Genomic DNA, 21,033 nt, shown 5'->3' on the forward strand with positions numbered 1-21,033 from the left:
TTGGTTTATTATTGCCACATATACAGAGGTGCGGTGAAAAAGTTAGTTTTGCATGTCATCCATACAGATCATTTCATTACATCAGTGCATTGAGTTACTACAAGGGAAAACAATAACAGAATGCAGAATAAATTGTTACAGTTACAGGGAAATGCATTGCAGGTAGACAATAAGGTGCAAGGTCATAATGAAGTAGATTGTGAGGTCAAGAGTCCATTTTATCGTACTAGGGGACTGTTCAATAGTCTTATAACAGTGGGATAGAAGCTGTCCTTGAACCTAGTGGTATGTACTTTCAGGCTTTTGTACCTTCTGCCTGATGAGAGGGAGGGAGAAGAGAGAATGTCTGGGGTGGGTGGGGTCTTTGATTATGTTGGCTGCTTTACGGAAGCAGCAGGAAATGTAGACAGAGTCCATGGAGGGGAGACTGGTTTCCGTGATGTGCTGAGCTGTGTCCACAACTTTCTGCAGTTTCTTGCGGTCATGGCAATACCAAACCGTGATGAATCCGGATAGGATGCTTCCTATGGTGCATCGATAAAAATTGGTGAGGGTCAAAGGAGACATGCCAGATTTCTTTAGCCTCCTGAGGAAATAGAGGTGCATAGCTTTTGCCCATGTTGTATCTGATATTGGTGTGTTTAATGTACCCATTGCTCAAAAGAGGGAAAATGATTCTTCTCCAAGGGATGAGTGGAAACATTCACCAATACAAAGCATCAAGTCCAGTCTCACTTAATTTAGTACAAAGCAAAATGCAGTTTATGTTTGAAATCTGAAAGGAAAAAAAAACCTAAAGTTCTGGGCATACTCAGCGGGCAGTCCCGTAGAATAGAGAATAACCCACTTCCACTCCAGTTTTTTGGGGCTCTGAGGAGCTTAATGGGGCCAATGTGAAACCGTAGACTTCAGCCCAGATGGGGCAGGAGGTGGATGACAAGTGGGGTGGGTGGATAGTTTGTGAGATGATGCACTCTTTCCATCGATTGCATTGAGTTTCGAGGTTCTCCACTTTGAGCCATTATGGACCAGAGGTTCCCAGGAAACAGTGGGATGTTGCACCACTTAAAGGGAGCTTTAAGTACATTCATGAATCTTTTTCTCTGCCTAGTAATTTCGCCGCATGACAGTTTGTCTGTCTTAGCAATGCAGTGTTGGCCATATGGACAATGTGCCCTGTTCTTTGTGAGCAGCTGAGAGCGGTTGGGGCCTCAGTGCTGGTGATGTTGGCTTGGGAGAGGATGCTGATGCTGATTGATCTATCTTTCCAGTGAATTTGCTGGATGACTGTGTAGGTGATATTTTTCCCAGTGCCTTGATCAAATAATATTGGTCACAAGGGAAAATTATTTTTTTTCCTGAAGTAATGGCAAAAATCTGGCATGTTGTTTCATTTGGCAATATGTTGAGTTTAATTAAAGTCAGAGTTTTCCAATTGTTTTATATTTCCTGCATTAGTAAAAGTGTAAGCTTTGGTGGACATGTCTTGGAAGAATGTAGAAGTTCTTTACAGCTCTCGGATCTTGTTAAGTCTAGAACTTGTCTTGCATGATTCATTATAATGTTTGCCTGTTTTGCAGGTATATGTCTCAAAGTAAACATGCTGAAGCCAGAGAACTTATGTATTCTGGGGCATTGCTTTTCTTCAGTTACAGTCAGGTAAGCTGTTTTCAAAAATTACATTTCTTTGACTGCATTGAGTGTTAAAGAGAAAATAATGTTTTCGTAAATGCTATTGCACAATAACATTTAGCAGCCAGAATTTTTTTGTTTTTTTTTGCTTTAAACTTGGGACCCATCTGCTTTTTTAAAGTTGACCTTAAAAATTCCAGGGAACTATCTTGAAGATGAACGTGTAGTTATCTTGGTGTTCGGGCTAATATTTGTTCCTCAGTCAACGTTACTATAATGGATTAATTTGCCATTATCACATTGGTGGTTGGGGTGTCTTGCAGAGTGTGTATGAGCTGCCACTTTTCTTAAGTCACAGTAGTCACTAGACCAGAAAAAAACTGAATTGCTTTGAACATCTTGATGTTGTGAGAGGGAAGATGAGAACTTAAGAAATTAATTTCTTCTTTTCTTCTTGGTACAGCTAAACAGTGCTGCTGATTTATCTATGCTAGTATTAGAGTCATTGGAAAAGTCAGAAGCTAAGGTTACAGATGAACTCTTAGGTATGTAAAATGTTGATTTTTGTTTTGTTTCTTGTTCCAACATTTTTGCATAGATTCAGATAATAAAATATCATTAATGTTAATTTCATTCCAGAAATAAATTATTAGATTAGCATCCAGAGGCCTGGACAATTGATCCTAAGAACCAGGTTCAAATCCTACATGGAATTTAAATTCGGTTAATTAACATAACCTGGAAATTAACAAAAATCTGCCAGATTGTCATTAAAAAAATCTATCTAGTTCACCAATATCTTTTAGGGAAGGAAATGTGTCGCCCTTACCCAGTCTGACATACATGTGACTCTTAAATTCCCTCTACAATGACCTACCAAACCAGTAAGTTGATGGGCACTAAATGCTGGCCTTGCCAGCAAAAACATACTTTACAAGAAGTCACAAAGCTAGTTACATCTAATTGTAACTGAGACTCCCAGAGACACAAGCTAGTTTCCTGATGACCCTCTGGAAATTTGCTGCCCTCATAGAGTTGTACAGCACTGAAGCAGGCCAATTCGTCTATGCCAACCAAGTTGTCTACCTGAGCTAGTCCCAACTGTCCGTGTTTAGCCCATATCTCTCTAAACCTTTTCTATCCATGCACCTGTTGAAACGCCTTTTAAATATTGTAGTTGTACCCACCTCTACCACTTCCTCTGTCAGCACATTCCACATACCCACCACCCTCTGTGTGGAAAAAGTTGCCCTTCTCATCCCCTCTTAAACTTTTTCCTTCTCACCTTAAATCTATACACGCTCTAAGTTTTAGACTCCCCTACCGTGGGAAGAAGACTGTGACCATTCACCCTACGTATGCCCCTCATGATTTTATATACCTCTAAGGTCATCCTCTGCCTCCTTTTCTCCGGGGAAAAATGCCCCAGCCTATCCAGTCTTTCCTTTTATAGCTCAAGTCCTCCGATCCTGGCAATATCCTTGTGAATCTTTTCTGCACACTTTCCAGCTTAATGACATCCTTCCTTTAATTTGGTGACCTTGTCTAGTGTAGTTTTCATCTGTCTCCAGATCCATCAATGTTGTTGCCTCTAGACTATCCTGTGAAATGGCCTAGTGAGCCACTATTCATGGGGCATTTGGGAACAGGCAATATATACTAGTCTTGATGGTGATGTCCACATCCTTTGCATAAATAAAAGAAAATATTGGACTTTTTAACTGGTTCCTTGCAGTTGAATTTCTTAGCATATTTAGGTAGGAACATTTCTCTGTGGAGAGCTGACTTATAACAAGAAGCAATTCAGAGGATGGTGGTTATTATTAACAAATACAGTATTAGTGGTTCAGTGGCTTGATGATCAATTCTTGAACGCTGAAACTGGCTGCCTTGTAAAACAGACTTCGGGAACTTTTTTTGATCAACTGACATTGGGATTCGACACAATTGTGGTTGCAACATGGTGGCAAACTTGCACTAGTGCAAGGAAGTTGCTGTATAATGTTAGCTTAGTATAGAGCTATTGTAATGAGAGACTTGAATCAGTGGGTTTCGTTAGAGCGTGTAACATTGGCACCAGAAGCAGTGTACTGGAGCATATTTTGCTGGATCTGTTGGTTGTGTTGAGCCCCTTAGTCTGATGTTTGTTGCCCACTTATTAAAATTCTTCTGGTAGAATTTATGGACTGGAGTAATTAGCTTCTTCAGACTTGTGCGTTTATTTAAAATTTAAGGCAGAAAATGCTGGAAACTCTCAGCAGGTCAAACATCACCTGTGGAGAGAGAAATGAGTTGATGTTTCAGGTTGGTGTTGTTTCATCAGATCTGTCTCTCTCTCTCTCCATGGATGCTTCCACCCTACTGATTCTTTTCAACATTTTCTGTTTTTATTTAGGATTTCCAGCATCTGCAGAATTTTGCTTTTGGTATGTACTCAATCAGTTGCAGAACCCAATGACTCACGAACATGGACTTATCGTTATTATAGACCATAATATCTAGCTTCAATCTTCCTCTTAAATTTAATTCTTTTTAAATTATGGTAAATATTCAAATTAATGTTTTGTATTTTGCTGGGTGATTTCTCTCTCTCTCTCTCTCTCTCTCTCTCTCTCTCTCTCAACCTAAACTTCTGGAAAGATATAAGAATTCATCAATGCAGGGTTGGCTAATGTCAGCTGGGGTAGCAATTAGACTCTGCAAACATGGATTCCTCTTATTTTTCATTATCTTGTGATCCCTGATGTTTTTAAAATGATTCAATGTTCAGCATCTGTCTGGTAACTTTATAACTCATCCAGCCAACATTTGTCTTGCGTACCTAATTATAAGGAGAAAAACCTGTTGTTGTAATTTTTAGGTGATTAATATGAAGTGATTCTTTTGCTGACAAATATTTTTTGAATTGTGTTGTTATATTGAGTTAGTGTAATTATCAATTAAAAAAATATATTTTCCCATTAATCAGTAAATAAATAACATACATAAAAGAATTCCAATGTTGGTTGGTTTCTCCAAACGGGGTTGCTGGATTGATGCTATTCAAAATAGTTTGGCAGTGGAAACATTTAACTTGCTGTTTTTTATTCCTTTAATATTTTTGTGTTGTATTTTTCCTGATTCTCTGAAATTGCTGATTCCAGTATTTCATGTAAGGATAATGAAAATGTTGCTTAGCCTCTGCTGAAGTTAGAAGCAAATCTTTCTGTGTTTCTGTTGCGCCAAACACTCATTTTTTGGAAATGTTTAGATACTGCTATATTTTTTAAACAAAACTTTGCAAATTACACTAAAATAGATGGTATCATAGACAGTGAAGAAAGGTTTTTTAAAAAAAAATTACAGGGGATCTTGATCAGCTAGGTAAATTGGCCAAGGAATTACAAATGGTGTTCAATTCAGATGAGTGTGAGGTGTTACATTTTGGGAAGTCAAACCAGGGTAGAATTTTCAGTGAATGTTAGGGCCCTGGAGAGTATTGAAGAATAGAATGATCTTGTAGTACTAGTTCCCTGAAAGTGGCATCATAGGTAGACAGGGTGGTGAAGAAGGTGTTTGGCATGCTGGCCTTCATCAGAGAGGGCATTGAGTATAGGAGTTGTGACGTCATGTTGTAGTTGTACAAGACATTAGTGAGGCCACTCCTGGAGTATTGTGTACAGTTTTGGTTACCCTATTATCAGAGAGATGACATTAAGCTGGAAAGGGTGCAAAGAAGATTTTATGATAATGTTGCCAGGATTCGAGGACCTGTGTTACAGGGAGAGGTTGGGTAGATTAGGACTTCATTCCTTAGAGTGTAGGAGACTGAGGGATGACATTATGGAGGTGTATAAAATCATGAGGGGCATAGATAGGGTGAATGCACACAGTCTTTTTCTAAGGGAAAGGGAATCACAAAATCAAAAGGGAATAGGTTTAAGGTGAGAAGGGAAAGATTAAAAAGGTCCTGAGAGGCAACTTCTTCACGCAGAAGGCGGTACGTATATGGAACGAACTGCCAGAGGAAGTAGTTGAGGCAGGTTCAATAACATCATTTAAAAGCCATTTGATCAGATACATGGATAGGAATGCTTAAATGGGATTTAGGCCAAACTCTGGTAAATGGGACTAGCTTAGATGGGCATCTTGGATTGCATGGATGAGTTGGGCCAAAGGTCTTGTTTCTGTGCTGTATTACTCTGTGACACTCAAACTGGATTTTCTTCATGTAATGTTTGGATCATTTATTCATTTTGTGTGTTTTATACAAGTACACACTTAAATGTGCTACACTCTTACTGTATCTATATTTCAGTTGTCCAGCAGAATTCACTAAAACACTTGCAAAACTTGTTAACATTTTGTATCTTTCAGAAAGTCTTGGTAAACTTTTTAGTCTAATGGATCCAAACTCGCCCGAAAGAGCAGCGTTTGTATCCAGAGCATTGAAGTGGTCTAGTGGAGGTTCAGCAAAACTTGGTCACCCTAAGCTACATCAACTGCTAGCAGTCACACTGTGGAAAGGTACAGTTAGAGCAAACAAAATCAGTATCTTTCTTAAAAAAAATTCTCAGTTTTTTTTTTGTGTTGACCTACTGTAGTTTGGCGTTAATTCTGATGTCAGATTTGTATATGTATGCAAACATATTAAAGCCTAGCACTGAGACAGCTTGCCCAAGAACTAGTGGAATGGTTCTCCTCATTGGATGGGGAGTTTGATTGACCTTGGGTATTTTAGAAAATTCCTGGGGGTTAAATTTGTACTAGAGTTTTGAAGACCAGTGCTGATCACAACAAAACATGGCTACTAAACATTTAACATACACAAATCATTTGGTTCACTTAAAATGCTAATCATTGAATTAATGAATGGATGGCACCTTTGTGGCAGGAGGGAAATGCTTCCCTTGTGTTCAGCTCACTAAAGAAAATGTATCTGTACTGGATGAACGATAAAATTGGCTGCCAGTCTTTTGGGGGGAACAAAACCTTTACGATAGAGTTGCTGGATTTGATCAGATTATAAGTGGCAAGTAGTGCTCAAACTGATGTATTTGTATAATCAATAAAAGGTGTTTTGCATTGTTTTGTTAGTTTCATTGCTTACTCGCAATGATTTTGCATTTGCTTTCCAGAACAAAACTACACTGAATCTCGGTATCACTTCCTACACTCAGCAGATGGGGAGGGCTGTGCAAATATGTTAGTAGAATATTCTGCATCAAAGGGCTACCGGAGTGAAGTGGACATGTTTGTGGCTCAGGCAGTCTTACAGTAAGTAAACAAGAAACAAATGTATGAAAATGTTGCTTCTAATTTCACTGTGGTAGGTTGACTCCTCTAATATAGTGTTATATTATTAATTAGCCCTACATGATTCTATTTATAGTCTTGAGTGATTCCAGCTGAATCTGACTCCTAGATTTCATTTGAATGTTTGGTTTGGGGGTGAAGGGGGGTGGGGGAAGGTTGCTTCACTTTGGCTGAAGTCTACATCAGGCTTGAAGTACTTCCTTGGAGAAATCATGAAATTTTTAATCCAGAGAGAAGTATGATAGATAATTGTGCTGCTGACCAATAGGAGAGCTATCTACTAAGCACTTGAAAACACAGCAGGGACAAAAGAAGAATGGATGTGGACCCACATCATTATGCAGCCAGTGATCTTCATGCACTATGGAAATAGAGAATTTTGGAATTTAGGAAGGTTTTGCCTGAATGTGTTTAGAGAGATTAATTCACTAAAACTTTATGTATCAGTGTTTCTGGGCATCTGTTTACTTAGTTATTGTACCTCATATGAAACTTTATAGTTAAGGCATTCTCTTTATATCCACACCACAGCCGTTTGTAGCCACACCACAGCTGTTTATAGTTTTACTTCAGAATCAGATTTATTATCACTGACTTGGATGACGTGAAATTTGTTGTTTTGTGGCAGCAGTACAGTACAAAGACAGAAAATTACCATAAATTACTAAAAGAAATAGTGCAAAATAAAAGGTATAACAAGGTAGTGTTCATGGACCGTTCAGAAATCTGATGGCGGAGGGTAAGAAGCTGTTTCTGAATCTTTGAGTGTAGGCCTTCAGGCTCCTGTACCACCTCCCCGAGCTCTTGCCTATTCAACCTGTTAAACAATATAGAAACAAAATGCACTCAGATTCTGGTGCAAAGAAGGAAAGTGTTCTGTGGATTTTAAATTGGTCTGTAGATCAAAGGAGTAATTTGATTACTTTTTCTCATTGTTGCTTTTTGAATAGAATCCCTGTGAGAGTTGGCATGTTAACTAGTGGAGCAGAACACGATTTGAGCTTTTTAAATTAACATTTTCAAATGCACAAACTTAACCATTGTTTTTTCAAGGGACATCAAAATTGTGCAGTAATTAAAATTGAAAAGCCAAAGATAACGAGCCTAGACATAAAAACCAGGAAATTCTAGAAACACTCAGTAGCTCAGATAGCAGCTATGGAAGAGAAAGAGTTAACATTTTAGTGACATTTCATCAGACTTTCTGATGAAAAGTCATTGACCCAAGATGTTAACTCTGTTTCTCTCTCCACAGATGCTGCCTGACCTGCTGAGTATTCTCAGCATTTTCAGTTTTTATTACAAAAATGATGTTTCATTTCTCTTGGAAGACATTGTCACAAAGTCGTGGTGCAGGTGTTGAATGGGGCTACTATATGTTTTGGCACCAATCCATTTGTTTTGCTATGAGACTGATAGGTTGACCATGGCCCTCCTTTTCCTGTTTCTTCTACATGTAGTGGCATCCAGTGAAAGAGCTCCATTGATATTTGACACTTGTTTTGGGGAAATTAAATTATATGAATTCTAGATTTTTACTTGAGACTTTTAAATGGAAACTATTCCTTTTTCCTGTTAAAGCTTTAGAAAATAATCCTGTGTAATAAACCAGTAGGTTTGTTTTTTCTTGACTCCACAAAGAAGTAAATTTGGCATCTCTGCTTTTGGAATGCTCAGTTTAGTTGTTCATAAGTCATTAATCATTTAGAATGCAGAAGATTTAAAAAAATTATACTAAAGTTATATTTTAAAAAAACTTCACTAGATTGATGCAAATGTTTACTTTTACACTTCTGAGTTGAAGTCCTTTTTCCATTTAAAAAAAAGTTAAATGGTTTAATACCATGTGAAATGGATGTGATGCTTTATATCCAGAGGAACTTTGATAAAGCAATCCACAATGAACCTCTGATTTCCTTTACATTGGTTACAGATTTGTTAGTGCTGGTCTTGTAGATGAGAAGAATGCCATTTTTGAATTCCATCCTGGTTTTCTTTTTTTCAGATTTCTTTGCTTAAAAAATAAAAACACTGCGTCACTGGTCTTCACAACTTATACAGAGAAGCATCCCTCTATAGAAAAGGGACCTCCATTTGTACAGCCCTTGTTAAACTTTATTTGGTTCTTGTTACTTGCTGTTGAGGGGTAGGTATTTTCTTTATTGAAAAGAATTTGTTTGAGCAAGCTTTAAGAATTGTTTAATGTTATATTCATTGTACTTTATTCTTTGCTAAAGGGGGAAACTTACCGTTTTTACAGTGTTATGTGAACAGTATCAGCCATCTTTAAAGAGAGATCCAATGTACATTGAGGTGAGTCACTAACTGTTTTCATGCTGCTTTGTATATGTTGTGAGGGACCATGGGTGCAACTGCCAGGGTAAATAAAGAGCATCTAATGGATGTAGCTATATTTGGATTTTTAAAAAAAAATTAGCAAGGTCTTGTACAGAAGGTAATGACATAAAATGAATGCCGCTAGGCAGCTATTTGCAGTCTATATCGGTCACTTGCTGATGTATCGACCAAGTAAGTTGGCAAATGACTTGTGAGGAGGGCAGAAAGTGGCTGCAAAAGGATAATGACATGCTACATGAGTGAACAAGATGTGAAGGTGGAGCAGTAACATGTTTATCCTTTGTATGCCCCCTTACAAATTACTTTCCACCTTGCTATGTAAGTTAACACACTTGGATTCAGTAGTAATAAAAACAGAGTTCCAGCATCTGCAGTCTTTTTGATTTGGATTTGGTACTATGGGTTCCCTTACACAGGTCTTTGATATAGACCCATTTCTGGAAGAGGAGATTATTCTTTGATAAGATCTTGAGTGTTCTAGGTCTGTATTCATTGCTATATAGAATTCACTGCAATATTAATTTCTTAAGAGCCATGATTAGGTACGCATTAGGAAGATGTTTCCCTCGCTGGGAAGTTTGGAACCCGAGATTGTAAATTTGGATTAAGAGATCGACCATTTATGACTAAGATAAGGGGAAAAAAAATTCTTCATGGGAAGGGTTATAAACCTTTGTTCCCTGCACCAACGGGCTGTGATGCTCGGTTGTAAACTATATTTAAGCCAGGGATTAAAGATGGTGGAGTTGAAATAGAGGGCCAGTCATGATCTTTTTGAATGGGAAAATAGGCCCAAAGTGGACAATGGCTCTCATCTGGTCCAGTTTTGTGTGTTCATATGTTCGTTCATGTGTTGTTTGGACTGATGATCTTGTCTCCTTCTCAGGACTCATTCCTTCACAAATGGAAATTTGCCTCCTGCTGCATGCCTGAAGAGAAAATCAGGCATGGGATCCTCCTCGTGCTCTTGGCTTTTCCTTAATGTAGTACAGGCATAACAGTATGCAATATCATTTTATTTTTTTCAGCCTTTTAGCAGTTTGTTTCATATGATGTAGTTGCTGCTTCAAATAAGAACCTGTGAATTTTAAATGACGGTAACGGGACTAGTTGTTTATCAGCAAAATACCTGCCGCCTCAAATATTCTGCCAGCCTTACTCCATCCTGAATCTCATCATGGCTTTAGAATTTCCATTCTAATGTAGCACACAAAGTGTGTGGATGAGGTGGTGCAGTTGATGTAGTTTGCATGGCCCTTCATGAGGACTTTGACTAAGTCCCACATGGGAAACTGATCCAAAAAGAGCCCATAAAATCCAAGGCAATGTAGTAATTTGCATCCAAAATGGGTTTTATGATAGCAGGTGATAGTTTGAAACCCTTGACCAGGGGCATACCACAGGGATTGGTGCTGGGACCCTTACTATTTTCTATATACATTAACAGTCTGGATGTGAACATACAGGCTATGATCAGTAAGTCCATGTTATGATCAGTAAGTCCAGTATGATCAATGTTGACAATGGGGAGAAAAGCCTTTGGCTTCAGTATGATATTGATCAATTGGTAAGATGTGCCATGGGGGATGGAATTTAATCCTGAAAAATGAGAGATGATGCGTTTTGGGAGGGCTAATTATACTAGGATATACATTATATAGTAGAGCTCCAGGAATTGCTGAGAAACAGAAGGCCCTCGATGTTCTTGTCCATGAAAGCAGCAGAATAGATCGATAAGGTGGTTAAGAAGGCATGTATGATACTTGCCTTTGTTAGCCAGCGCACAGACAATAACAGCAGGGAGATGATGCTACTGTTGTATAAAACACTAGACCACAGCTGGAGTACTGTGCTTAGTTCTGGTAGCCACACTATAGGAAGGATATGATTGAGCTTCAGTTACAAGGAGAGCAAAGCGACTGGAAAAGTTGGGGGGTGGGGGGGGGGGTGCGGGGTAGTGGGGTTTGGGATCGGGGAAGCTGTAAAGGGGACCTGAGTTATACAGGATTATGAGGGGCATAGATAGGGTAGGTGGTTAGAAACTTCATCCCTCAGCAGAGATATCAGAGGCATGGGTTTAAGGGATAGTGTATTTGGAGTGATCTTGGGATGAATCGTTTTTACCCAGAGGTTGCAATTTAAAATGCAAGGGCTGAGTGCTGGGACATAGGATTAGTGTAGATGGATACCTGATGGGCATCACCGATGTGATGGGCCAAAGAGCCTGTTTCCACACTTCTGACCATGGAGCAGGGTTTCTTTGAAAAACATACCACACATTAAGAATCATATGGAATTTATGCTGCTTTTACGTGATTGTAAATTCTGAGCACTTTCCCCACTGCCACTCTGCACCCAGATATCACCTTTTCCAGAATGTTTTGAGATACAAATGATGTGTGAAACATGTGGTCAACAGAAGGGAACCCAGGCCTAACTCTCCTAACCTTTGGCCATCAGCTTATCTAGTTCTGGGAACAAAGATGGCAGAAAAGGGGTTGGGATTCATTCTCTCGGGGTCTCTGGCCCTCCCTTTACATTGTCCTAAATTTTCCAGAAGAATAAGGGCTGTGCAGCTGTTAAACCCCTGTTCACCATAGGTGAAATTTCCTGAGCCACACTTTTGCTATTTGGCATTAGGCAGTAAGATGGTTACACTTCCCACAATGTCTATTAGCCCTTGCACCTTGTAATGCATTGGGTGCAGTAGCTGCAGTGCAGCAGATAGTGCTGCTGCCTCACAGCTCCAGGGACCCAGGTTTGATCCCGACCTTGGGTGTTGTCTGTGTGGAGTTTGCATGTTCTCACCATGACTGCATAGGTTTCCTCTGGGTAATCTGGTTTCCTCCCACTTCCTGAAAACATGTTGGTAGGTTAATTGACTAATGTAAGTTAATGGCAAAAACAGGATCAGGGGAGTTGATGAATCGCCACGAGAGAGAATAAGTTGTAGGGTACAGAGAAATGAGGAGAGATGGATGGGATTGATTCCTTGGGATTGCTCCCTTGGGAGCCAGCATTGATCTAATGGACTGAACGCCCTCTTGTGGTGTTATAGGATAAAAAAGGAGATTGTTTCCGTAAATTGGAGTAATACATTCTAATCTTGCTTGTTGCACTTGCTTTAGGCTAACATACATCTTCACCAAATACCACTTGGTTTATTTCTGCCCTTCCCTCAATCTTTGTGCAAGTTCTACCTCCAGAAAAGCTCGTGTATTTGTGTTTGTAGATGTGAGAAAGAAGAAAGGCCACTTGTTACTTTGAAATAAGTTTTTATGCAGCTAATTGTGAAGTGGAATAAGCCAGTTGAAGAAATAGTGATAGCAGGTTCAGTCATATCCAACTCTTCTACTGAAGTTATGTGCTTAGAAAGGAAATATTTGCAGGACACTGGGGAAAGGGCAAGAGTTGTCTCACTAAATATCTCTTGGCTCTTTCAAAGATCCTGCTCAGATAAGATGGTCTGCGTGACCTCTACCTGTGCTCTTAAACCTTTGTATACAGCCAGTTCCTGTTATTTCTTGTTGCAAACTATATGAATTCCTAGAGCTAGTAAACTTGAAAATCGGGCCACAATAGCAATGGGGCAGAAACTTCAGAAGAGGATTAGGAAGCCCTTATATCCTCTTTCTCCCATTCACACATTTCAGGCTGCAACGGGAAGCAAATGCCCATTTGCGTATGGAGGAGTCACTCCATTTGAATGAGGATCATAAGGTAGGTAAGCTTTAATACAACTAGTGTACAACCGTGCTTTATACATGAGAATTTTCACCATAAAACACAGAAACCTTGGATGGAGTCAAATTATTGTCTTAATGGTCATGAGTGGATTGTGGAAACCTCTTGGCAAGGTTTTCTGTGACTTGAGCATTCATAGTATCATTACACATCACTTAAAATGGAATCTCCTCCATAATTGTTAACTGAGAGATAAGGTCACTGATGAACCCTACTAAGCTCTTTTTTTATTTGTTTGCCATAACTGGAAAAGGCTTTAAAATTTTTTTCTAAGCCATTTTTTCCTTCAATTTCTTTTCATAATGGATTAAGGTCCTGTATGCTTTGATAAGCTGAGAGGTAGTTGATTCTGGTAATGTTGTATGATTGAGCAGTGGGAATAATCAGAAACTAATGTTACATCTGATGAAGTTGGCCATAACCATAAAGTTATAAGGCCCTTTTCAGTTTTTAGAAAAAAGAAACAAATCAGTTGATTATACTGAATCTTTCAGTTAAATGAAATTGCTGACAAAATGTTTGTGAAACCAGAGTAAAAAAAAACTTTGTTTTCTTGCATATTGTAGCTCATTACAAACTTACAGCAAAGAAGGAAAAGTAAATTGGCAAAAGTTGTAAAACTAAGTAAAAGCATTATTGAGGTACAATATGGATGTGAAGCAGTTTAGATATGATTGCATGTTAAACTCAGAAGAGATTGCATCATTCAGGCAGTCTCAAGGCTGCATTTCTTGTGTTTAAAAAAACATTCTGCAATTTCAACATGTATTTATTCAGTGTGCTTTTGTGAGAGCTGTGTATTATGCTACATAATGAAGATGATAAATCTCAGTTTTGTGTTGACAAATCTATGTAGTGGTCTAGTGGATACTACCGAAAACAGGATGTTGTTTCAACATTATATACTGTATGAATTCTGTTATTACAGTTTGATCTTAGTGGTGACTAGGTGCATATAAAAACTGTTTTTTATCAACAGGACAAGCATTTTCTTTGTAGTTTTAAAGTATATTCAGCATGATTATATTTCATTTACATAGTTTAATTTTTTTGAAGTGACACGATTTCCGTAGCCCCATGAGAGATATTTTATAGATTCAATCAAAATATTAAAAAAAATGCAAGTTATTTAAAAAAAAATGAACTGTCTGAATATCAATCCATTTTAAATTTGTGAAATCATTCTCTCCTGAATTACAGAGTAGTCAACGTACAGGGGCATGCTCTTCCGCTCACCGACCTCATGCAATGTCTGAGTACCTGCTGATTTGCTAATGCTCCTTGTCTTCTTTCATCCCAGTAGATTATGTTTTCAGGTTTTGATGTTTTATTATTTTTAATTCTAGTATCTAGACCGAATAGGTCAGATTTTCTTTGGAGTTGCCCCAAGACAGACTTCTTCATATGGAGGGTTATTAGGTAAGCTCATTATGCAGTTATTTACCTTGTAAACTAAGTGATTAGTTTCCTTAAGTGCTACATAATCCTCTTGCATTCAACATGAATATGGCATCAGTTATTCAGCTAGTTAATGAAATGTAGATGGGGCATCTAAGGAAACAAATCCTATCTGCAGACCTATAATTAACTGTACCTACAATCTACAGCCTGTTGGAGTAAACAAAAAGGTATACTTGTATTTCTTTATGAACTTTGCACTCATCGAGGCCTTGGGGTATTATCGTCAGTTTGCATCACACGTAAACACTGTCGGCGGCAAGCGTTGTCAGGATTAGATGCCATTTACAGTTTGATCTCTGTCCCCTTTGCCCGGCAGTTTGTCTCAGTCCACCTGTAGTGGAATCCAGAACAAGGGAGCACAATGTTAAAAGCAGAGCTACAGCAGTGAAAAGTTTAAATATGGAAGCACTCTTTCAGGCCAAAGGCAGTGGGAAATTTTCCCCAAAGTGCTGTGTGTGCTGGATCAATTGAAGACTTCAAGACCAGGTTAATTGAAATTTGTTTCTCAATGCTATTCCAGGATCTGTAGCAGAACGTGCTGGAAATAGCCAGGCCACATCTTTGGGAAGAGAAACAGTTAACACTTTGGGTCAAAGACCCTTTATCAGATCTTGTTTGTTTTTTCTTTTAGACTTTTGGGGAATTGAGGATTATGGAAGGGTGAGAGCAGGAACCAGATCAGTCATGATCTCATTGAAAAGCGAACTAGGCTTAAGGGGCCGTATAACTGATGACACATCCTGTTTCTTGTGTTCTCATGATGACTAAAGTATAGGTAGCAGAGCTTTGGATGAACTGATGTTTCAGGAATCTAAAGGCTGCGAGACAGGTCAGGCAGACATTTAAAATATTTGGTCTAGGGGTGACAAAAGCAGGGTTTTCTGAGCAATAGGTGATAGTGGGAGGTGAAAGTGAGCAATCTTAAGGTGGAGATGTGCCAATGGTCTGATTTCATTACAGTTTTGGTGACGACTGAGGTGATAGTATTTGTCTTCCCATGTTTAATCAGAGGAAACTGCAGCTCATTCAGGATCATATCTTGGGCAAGCTTTGCTGAGGCAGAGGCTCTGATCTCAGAAGTATCACTGGAAGGGGGATAAAAGCTACCAATATGTCTTTTTTCTGTGTTCATAGCTTGGATATCTTGTATATCATGAAGTTGATTATGGGGGGGGGGCGCGGTGAGATGGGTCAGGGTTGGTACACAATAGTTAGTGAATGTCTACTGCATTGCACTAAGACGACAAATCAACAATTACTAAATTTTAATTATTGTTCTGTTTCATACTGCGTGCTTGTTGGATCAATAATTATCTTGCTCAAAGATGGTCTGTCTTCATTAAATTAAAAAAAAATGTTAAATGCATGGTGAAGGGAATCACCAAGATTAGTTGGGCTGACCAAATTCCTAGAAAATCCACTGAACCACTTAGCAGTTAGTAAACATGTCATGCAGCACTAACTTCACCATCCATGCTTGTCAGACAGGAGCGTCTGCCTCTGTTTAGTATTTTGGGGCTTGAATCTTGGCCAATGATCCCAATACCATTCCATTACAAAATGTGAATTACTTTACACTCATGATAAGTTAGGAATATCCTTAAATGTGTTAAGAAGTTAACTATTGTCAAGGTATTGCAGAGCTGAAGACTATTTAAAAAGTGAAAAGTGTGAACATTATCAGTAATATTTTTAATGTGATTTTTATTTGTATGTTGTTTTGCTTAACGTGCTGCAGTTTGATATATTGTAGAAACAGTTTCTTGTGGATTTGATTCATATGGCATGACATATTAGCAAACAATTCAATTTGGAATAATCATTTGCGATAACGTTAAAGTGGAGAGAATGGGAAAAAATAAATGGTTTGATGCAGGAAGATGTAATTGTTAGGAATAAATTGAAAATATTCAGCCAGTCCAACACTGTTATCAGCAAAGTTTATCGAGTACTAAGCTTTTTACTAGAGCATTTGATTTTTTCAAACAAGTGAACTGGCTCCCAGTAGTTTAGTGAGACTACAACTTGAATATTGGGTGCAGTTTTGAAGACTGAGGGCATTTGCGATTGTATGAAGAGAGTTTGTTAAGGCAGACTTATTTCTGATGTGGGCAGAAGGTTAAGAGAGGCATGAAACAATTCTTCCAAAAGCTGTGCATAAACATAAAATTCCAACCAGTATTTGGGTATTCCGCTGACTATCCCAAAGATGTGATATCACTGTGGAATAAAGAACGATGGTGTGGTAATCTGCCTAGTTACCTTTTCAGGGCCTTGGGTGTGTAATAAAACTTTGATCAAAAGCAAAACTCCCAAGATGATCAGTTTCAGGTGGAGTGTTGCATGAAAGCCAGTGCAGATTGAACATGTTCTGTGTAATTAATTATGACAAGGTGAATAGGCTTTATATTATTTCCTCTGTCTCAACAGGGCAGTCACAGACCAATGGAACAGTTTTGCCTACATTTCTGGAATCTCTTGCTAGTAATTGTATATATGTTTGGGCAGCATTAAAGATACCCTTCCCTTCCTTTTCTGTTCTTCCTGAAGTCAAGACATAGTGCAGCTGGCATTTTGAGGAAGAGTACATACACACAGGTCATGTATGCATTTTGAATTGAAGCAGAGTTGGGTGTTGTTGCAGTCCTGTTCCTGGTAGGATGGTGTGATCAGAACAGATTTACGATGACAGATCTCATTTCAAATTATAACAGAAAAAGTTGTATGTAAAATGCAGCTAGATGTATGATTTTTGATTATAGGTGAAATCTATAGAGGCTATGATTTTGGAAGAGTTTTAGCATTTATTGAAAGAAATTGGTTATCATAAGTTGAAGAAAATGTTGAATGTTTGCTATGTAAAGTACTGTGATTATATGGTTATTTCTTTTGTAGGAAACCTTTTGAACAGCTTGATGGGTGCAGGAGAGGATGATGAGGCAGATGGAGAAGGACCAGAAGATGTCAATCCTATTGACCTTGACTAAGAAGAAAATAAACTTTGATATAAAGATCTAAAGACAATATTCCAGTGAAGTGTCTAAAGAACAATCTGCTTGTACGAGAAATTTTAAAAAAACTGCTATACTGTGGGACGTTTTACATGACCGTTTCAATGAGCATCTGCAAAGGGCTCTCCTTCTCTTTTATGAAGGAGGTGCAAATGATGTTTCCTATCTGTCTATATTGGAAATGCTGTATTATTTATGTTCAGTAGACATTTCATGGTTTAAAGAATGGTTCCATTGGCTGTGTGTTGACTGATGTAACAATAAGTTTTGTCTTTCTAGATTATTTTACATAAGATTTAAATACAGCTTTGTACTGGGACGCTGATACCACTGGCACTACACGTGATGGCCTCTGCTGTGTCAAACAAAACCTTGAGCAAGATGGTCATTCAAAGTTATGCCAACGAGCATTGAGGCGTCTCAAACTGATAAAACTAGTTCTCATTTTACAAGGCAGAATGGTTTTCAATAGGAACAAAAGTACAGCTGTAAGGATCAGCAGCACTTGATTTTTACACAAGTGGTGTACCAGTTGCACACAGATTACAAAGGATCATGCACAAAGATGGGCTTAATTACTTCTGAACCAATAAACAAGATTAAAGAAGATTGTCGTCACCCTTATTTTATTTGAGATGGTAAATGTTGTGCTAGGAATTGCATCCAGGTGCTACAAGAATGTTGTAAATACTGTGTCAGGGCTGATTCTGCATGATAAAGATTTGCATGCCAGAAAGATACAATAATTTTTAAGCATCAAATTTTCAGGTGCTGAAACTTGTTGAAAGATATGTATAATGTTTCCAAAATCAGGAACTGGAGTTTGTCATATGGCAAAATACCAAGATCTGATGCAATTGGAGTCAGTAACACAAATTTTAGAGTAAATGTATATTATGCTTTGCAGACCTGATAATCGCATATAATTGTCTTCTACACCAAGTGCTCTCTGTAATTCTTAACCTTTGAACATTTCATCGGCCCAGTTTAGAGATGGAGTGCAAAATGGCTTTCTCTATTGAAGTGATATTTCTGTTGATAAATTGGAATGTTTTTTAATTTCTGTATTTATCATTAAAGGAAAATAATGAGTTCCTTTGGTACAAAGTCAGAACTTTTCCAGGCGATGAAATGTTTACAATTTTTAGCATGATGAACCTCTTCACTACAGTTTTCATTTGGAGCACTGATATCCAAAACACTAAACTCACCTTGGTACATTGTACGTGAAATAAGTAATATTTCTAAAAAAAATTTGTTGTACTCAATTTGTCAGATGGTAAATTTAAAATAATTTGTTTCAAAAAATGTGTGATGCATTTGTTAACTGTTAAGTCTGGTGAAGAATTAACATGGCAGAGTCCAATCAGCTTGTGCAGAAATAATTTTGTACTGCTTTCATTTCCACTTGTTAAAAGGCTGCCCTTGGCTAACATAATTGTGGAACTTGGTTGTTATGCAAAGATTGCAGCAGAGGGCACTATAATTTGTATCTGACACCTCTTTGAATGAAGCAATGCATTCAGCAAAATTTTTCAACGGAACAGAGTCTGATTTTGCAGCTTTGTATTTCTTTTCCAGTTGTTTATTGATCTCCACTACTATAGATCAGTTCTGATTTTGTTTAAAATGTGAATTGTTAAAAAAAAGAGAAAATTTGTAGCTTGGCAATCTAGAACTAATCAATATCTTTATATCACAGCAATTGTGATTTTGTTTAACGTGGAATATAGAATCAAACAGCACCAGTAAGCACATCTGGTGTGTGTGCACAGTGCTAGTTCCCACAAACAACAATGTCTAATGGTTAAATGTTTTTTTTTAAAGATAAATATTTAAATAGTGGTTATTCTGCCAGAAAAACTTCCAGGCTCTTGTAGGCTTTACAGAAAATCAAAGAAAGCACCTCCAACTATGCACTGCTCCCTTACTATATGACACTGGAATGTTAGCCTAGATTTTTGCACTCATGTTGCTCGATTAGGACCTGCACCCACGGGTAACTGAACCACACTGTTGACAGTAAATAAACAGCACTGGCAGGGTGCTAAACAGCACCGAATATAATCTGCAAGTGGTATTCACAAAATAAACAAATGTGGAAGAAACTTGAGTGTTTCTCATTTAATTAAAATATTAAAAAAAACAAAAACACTGTAAATACTCAGCAAGTTTATCAGTAAATTGGGTAAAGAAAATTGATGTGCAATTCATTTATTTCCCTGGAATTAGATACTACCTGACCTCCTGAGTATTTTCTATTATTTCAGTTTTCCAGCCTGTGTGGTAGTTTTGCTGCTGCTTTAGGGTAATGACCATAACCTTAACAGGCATTTGCCTGTGCAGCGTCCATGTCATGTGTTAGCAATTTTTCTTTCAGCTGTTGTAGACTATTCGTATAAAGAGGAAACATCTTGCTGGGGGATAGTCTGTTAGGCAGTTTGATTCCGATTTGCTTGAGAAAAAGTATAAAGTTCTGGCCAGAGGAGGATAAGTATCATTGGGTCTGTTAATAACTACAGTTTGTAGTATGACTGACAATCAGCTGATACAACTTTTAGCAGAAAATTGTGTCTTAAATAATCTTAAAAGAATCTTAAAAGGCTACCATTTAATCCCCTCCCTTTTTTAACTGGCATAGTTACTGAAACTAATAGTTTACTATCACTGCTTTATTCCTTGAACCTAACAGCTCCACAGTGGTACATCTGCAATTGTCTAACTTTTCACCTCATATTTCTACGTCTTAAATCCTACCTCATTGACCACAATTTTGTCATCAGATCTAATCTCATTGTGGTCCATCACCAATTCTTTGAATCACCTTTTGGTGTTTTTTTGCCACATTAAAGGTTGTACATCAATGGAAATTATTGAAATGAATGTCTGATCAAGGTTCAGTCATTGCTTTAAATGTTTCCTTAAAGGCTCAATGTTTTTTGAAAAAGTATGAAGCTGTGAGGTTTTCTCAAATGTCTCATTACATTAATAGTACTATATTAATGTTGTTGGACTGGCACCAAAATTATCCATGTTTGAGTACAGGCTCAAACCCCACTGCAGCAGATAGAAGAATTTACATTTAAGTAATTAAAAGAATGCTAGTTTCAGTAACAGCAGCGACACAGTTACTTGGAAAAAGACATTTGGTTCATTGACATTTGGAAAGGATACCCATGGCCCTTTACCCAATCTGGTTTATGTGTGACTCCAGACCTATCAACACACTTGAGTCCTAACTGCAACTCTTTCAGGGGTGATGAGGCATTGCCAGGTCATTCACATTCCATGCAGAACGTTGTTTCCTCAAGGCCTACACTGGCTCTTGATTCCTGGACTCAACGAGCTGCTTACAAGAAAATGGAGAGCTAAGATAGCTGATTAATATTAACTTTTGGGCTAATATATCTATTTTTGCAAGGGCAAGAGCATAGCAAAAAGTAGCCCACACTCTGCTTCTGAGTTGTCATGAAAATTGCCCCAGTGCAAGCAATATTTTCTATTCCATTTCAAATGGAAGTTGGGGCACATG

General features: G+C 38.0%; 1 protein-coding gene across 1 annotated transcript in view; it reads left to right on the forward strand.

Annotated features, from left to right (window-relative positions):
* The window catches only part of get4 (guided entry of tail-anchored proteins factor 4), a 28,851-nt gene extending 9,819 nt beyond the window's left edge, over nt 1-19,032 (forward strand). The window contains exons 2-9 of the mRNA XM_052022541.1: nt 1,581-1,659; nt 2,096-2,177; nt 5,989-6,138; nt 6,750-6,888; nt 8,933-9,073; nt 9,165-9,240; nt 14,376-14,448; nt 17,386-19,032. Of these exons, the coding sequence (XP_051878501.1) occupies nt 1,581-1,659; nt 2,096-2,177; nt 5,989-6,138; nt 6,750-6,888; nt 8,933-9,073; nt 9,165-9,240; nt 14,376-14,448; nt 17,386-17,477 (832 nt within the window). The 3' untranslated portion in view covers nt 17,478-19,032. The remainder of the gene's footprint in view (nt 1-1,580; nt 1,660-2,095; nt 2,178-5,988; nt 6,139-6,749; nt 6,889-8,932; nt 9,074-9,164; nt 9,241-14,375; nt 14,449-17,385) is intronic.
* Nucleotides 19,033-21,033: the final 2,001 nt, after the last annotated feature.

This window comes from Pristis pectinata, chromosome 8 (assembly GCF_009764475.1).
Source record: "Pristis pectinata isolate sPriPec2 chromosome 8, sPriPec2.1.pri, whole genome shotgun sequence".
In the NCBI taxonomy this organism is placed as follows: domain Eukaryota; kingdom Metazoa; phylum Chordata; class Chondrichthyes; order Rhinopristiformes; family Pristidae; genus Pristis; species Pristis pectinata.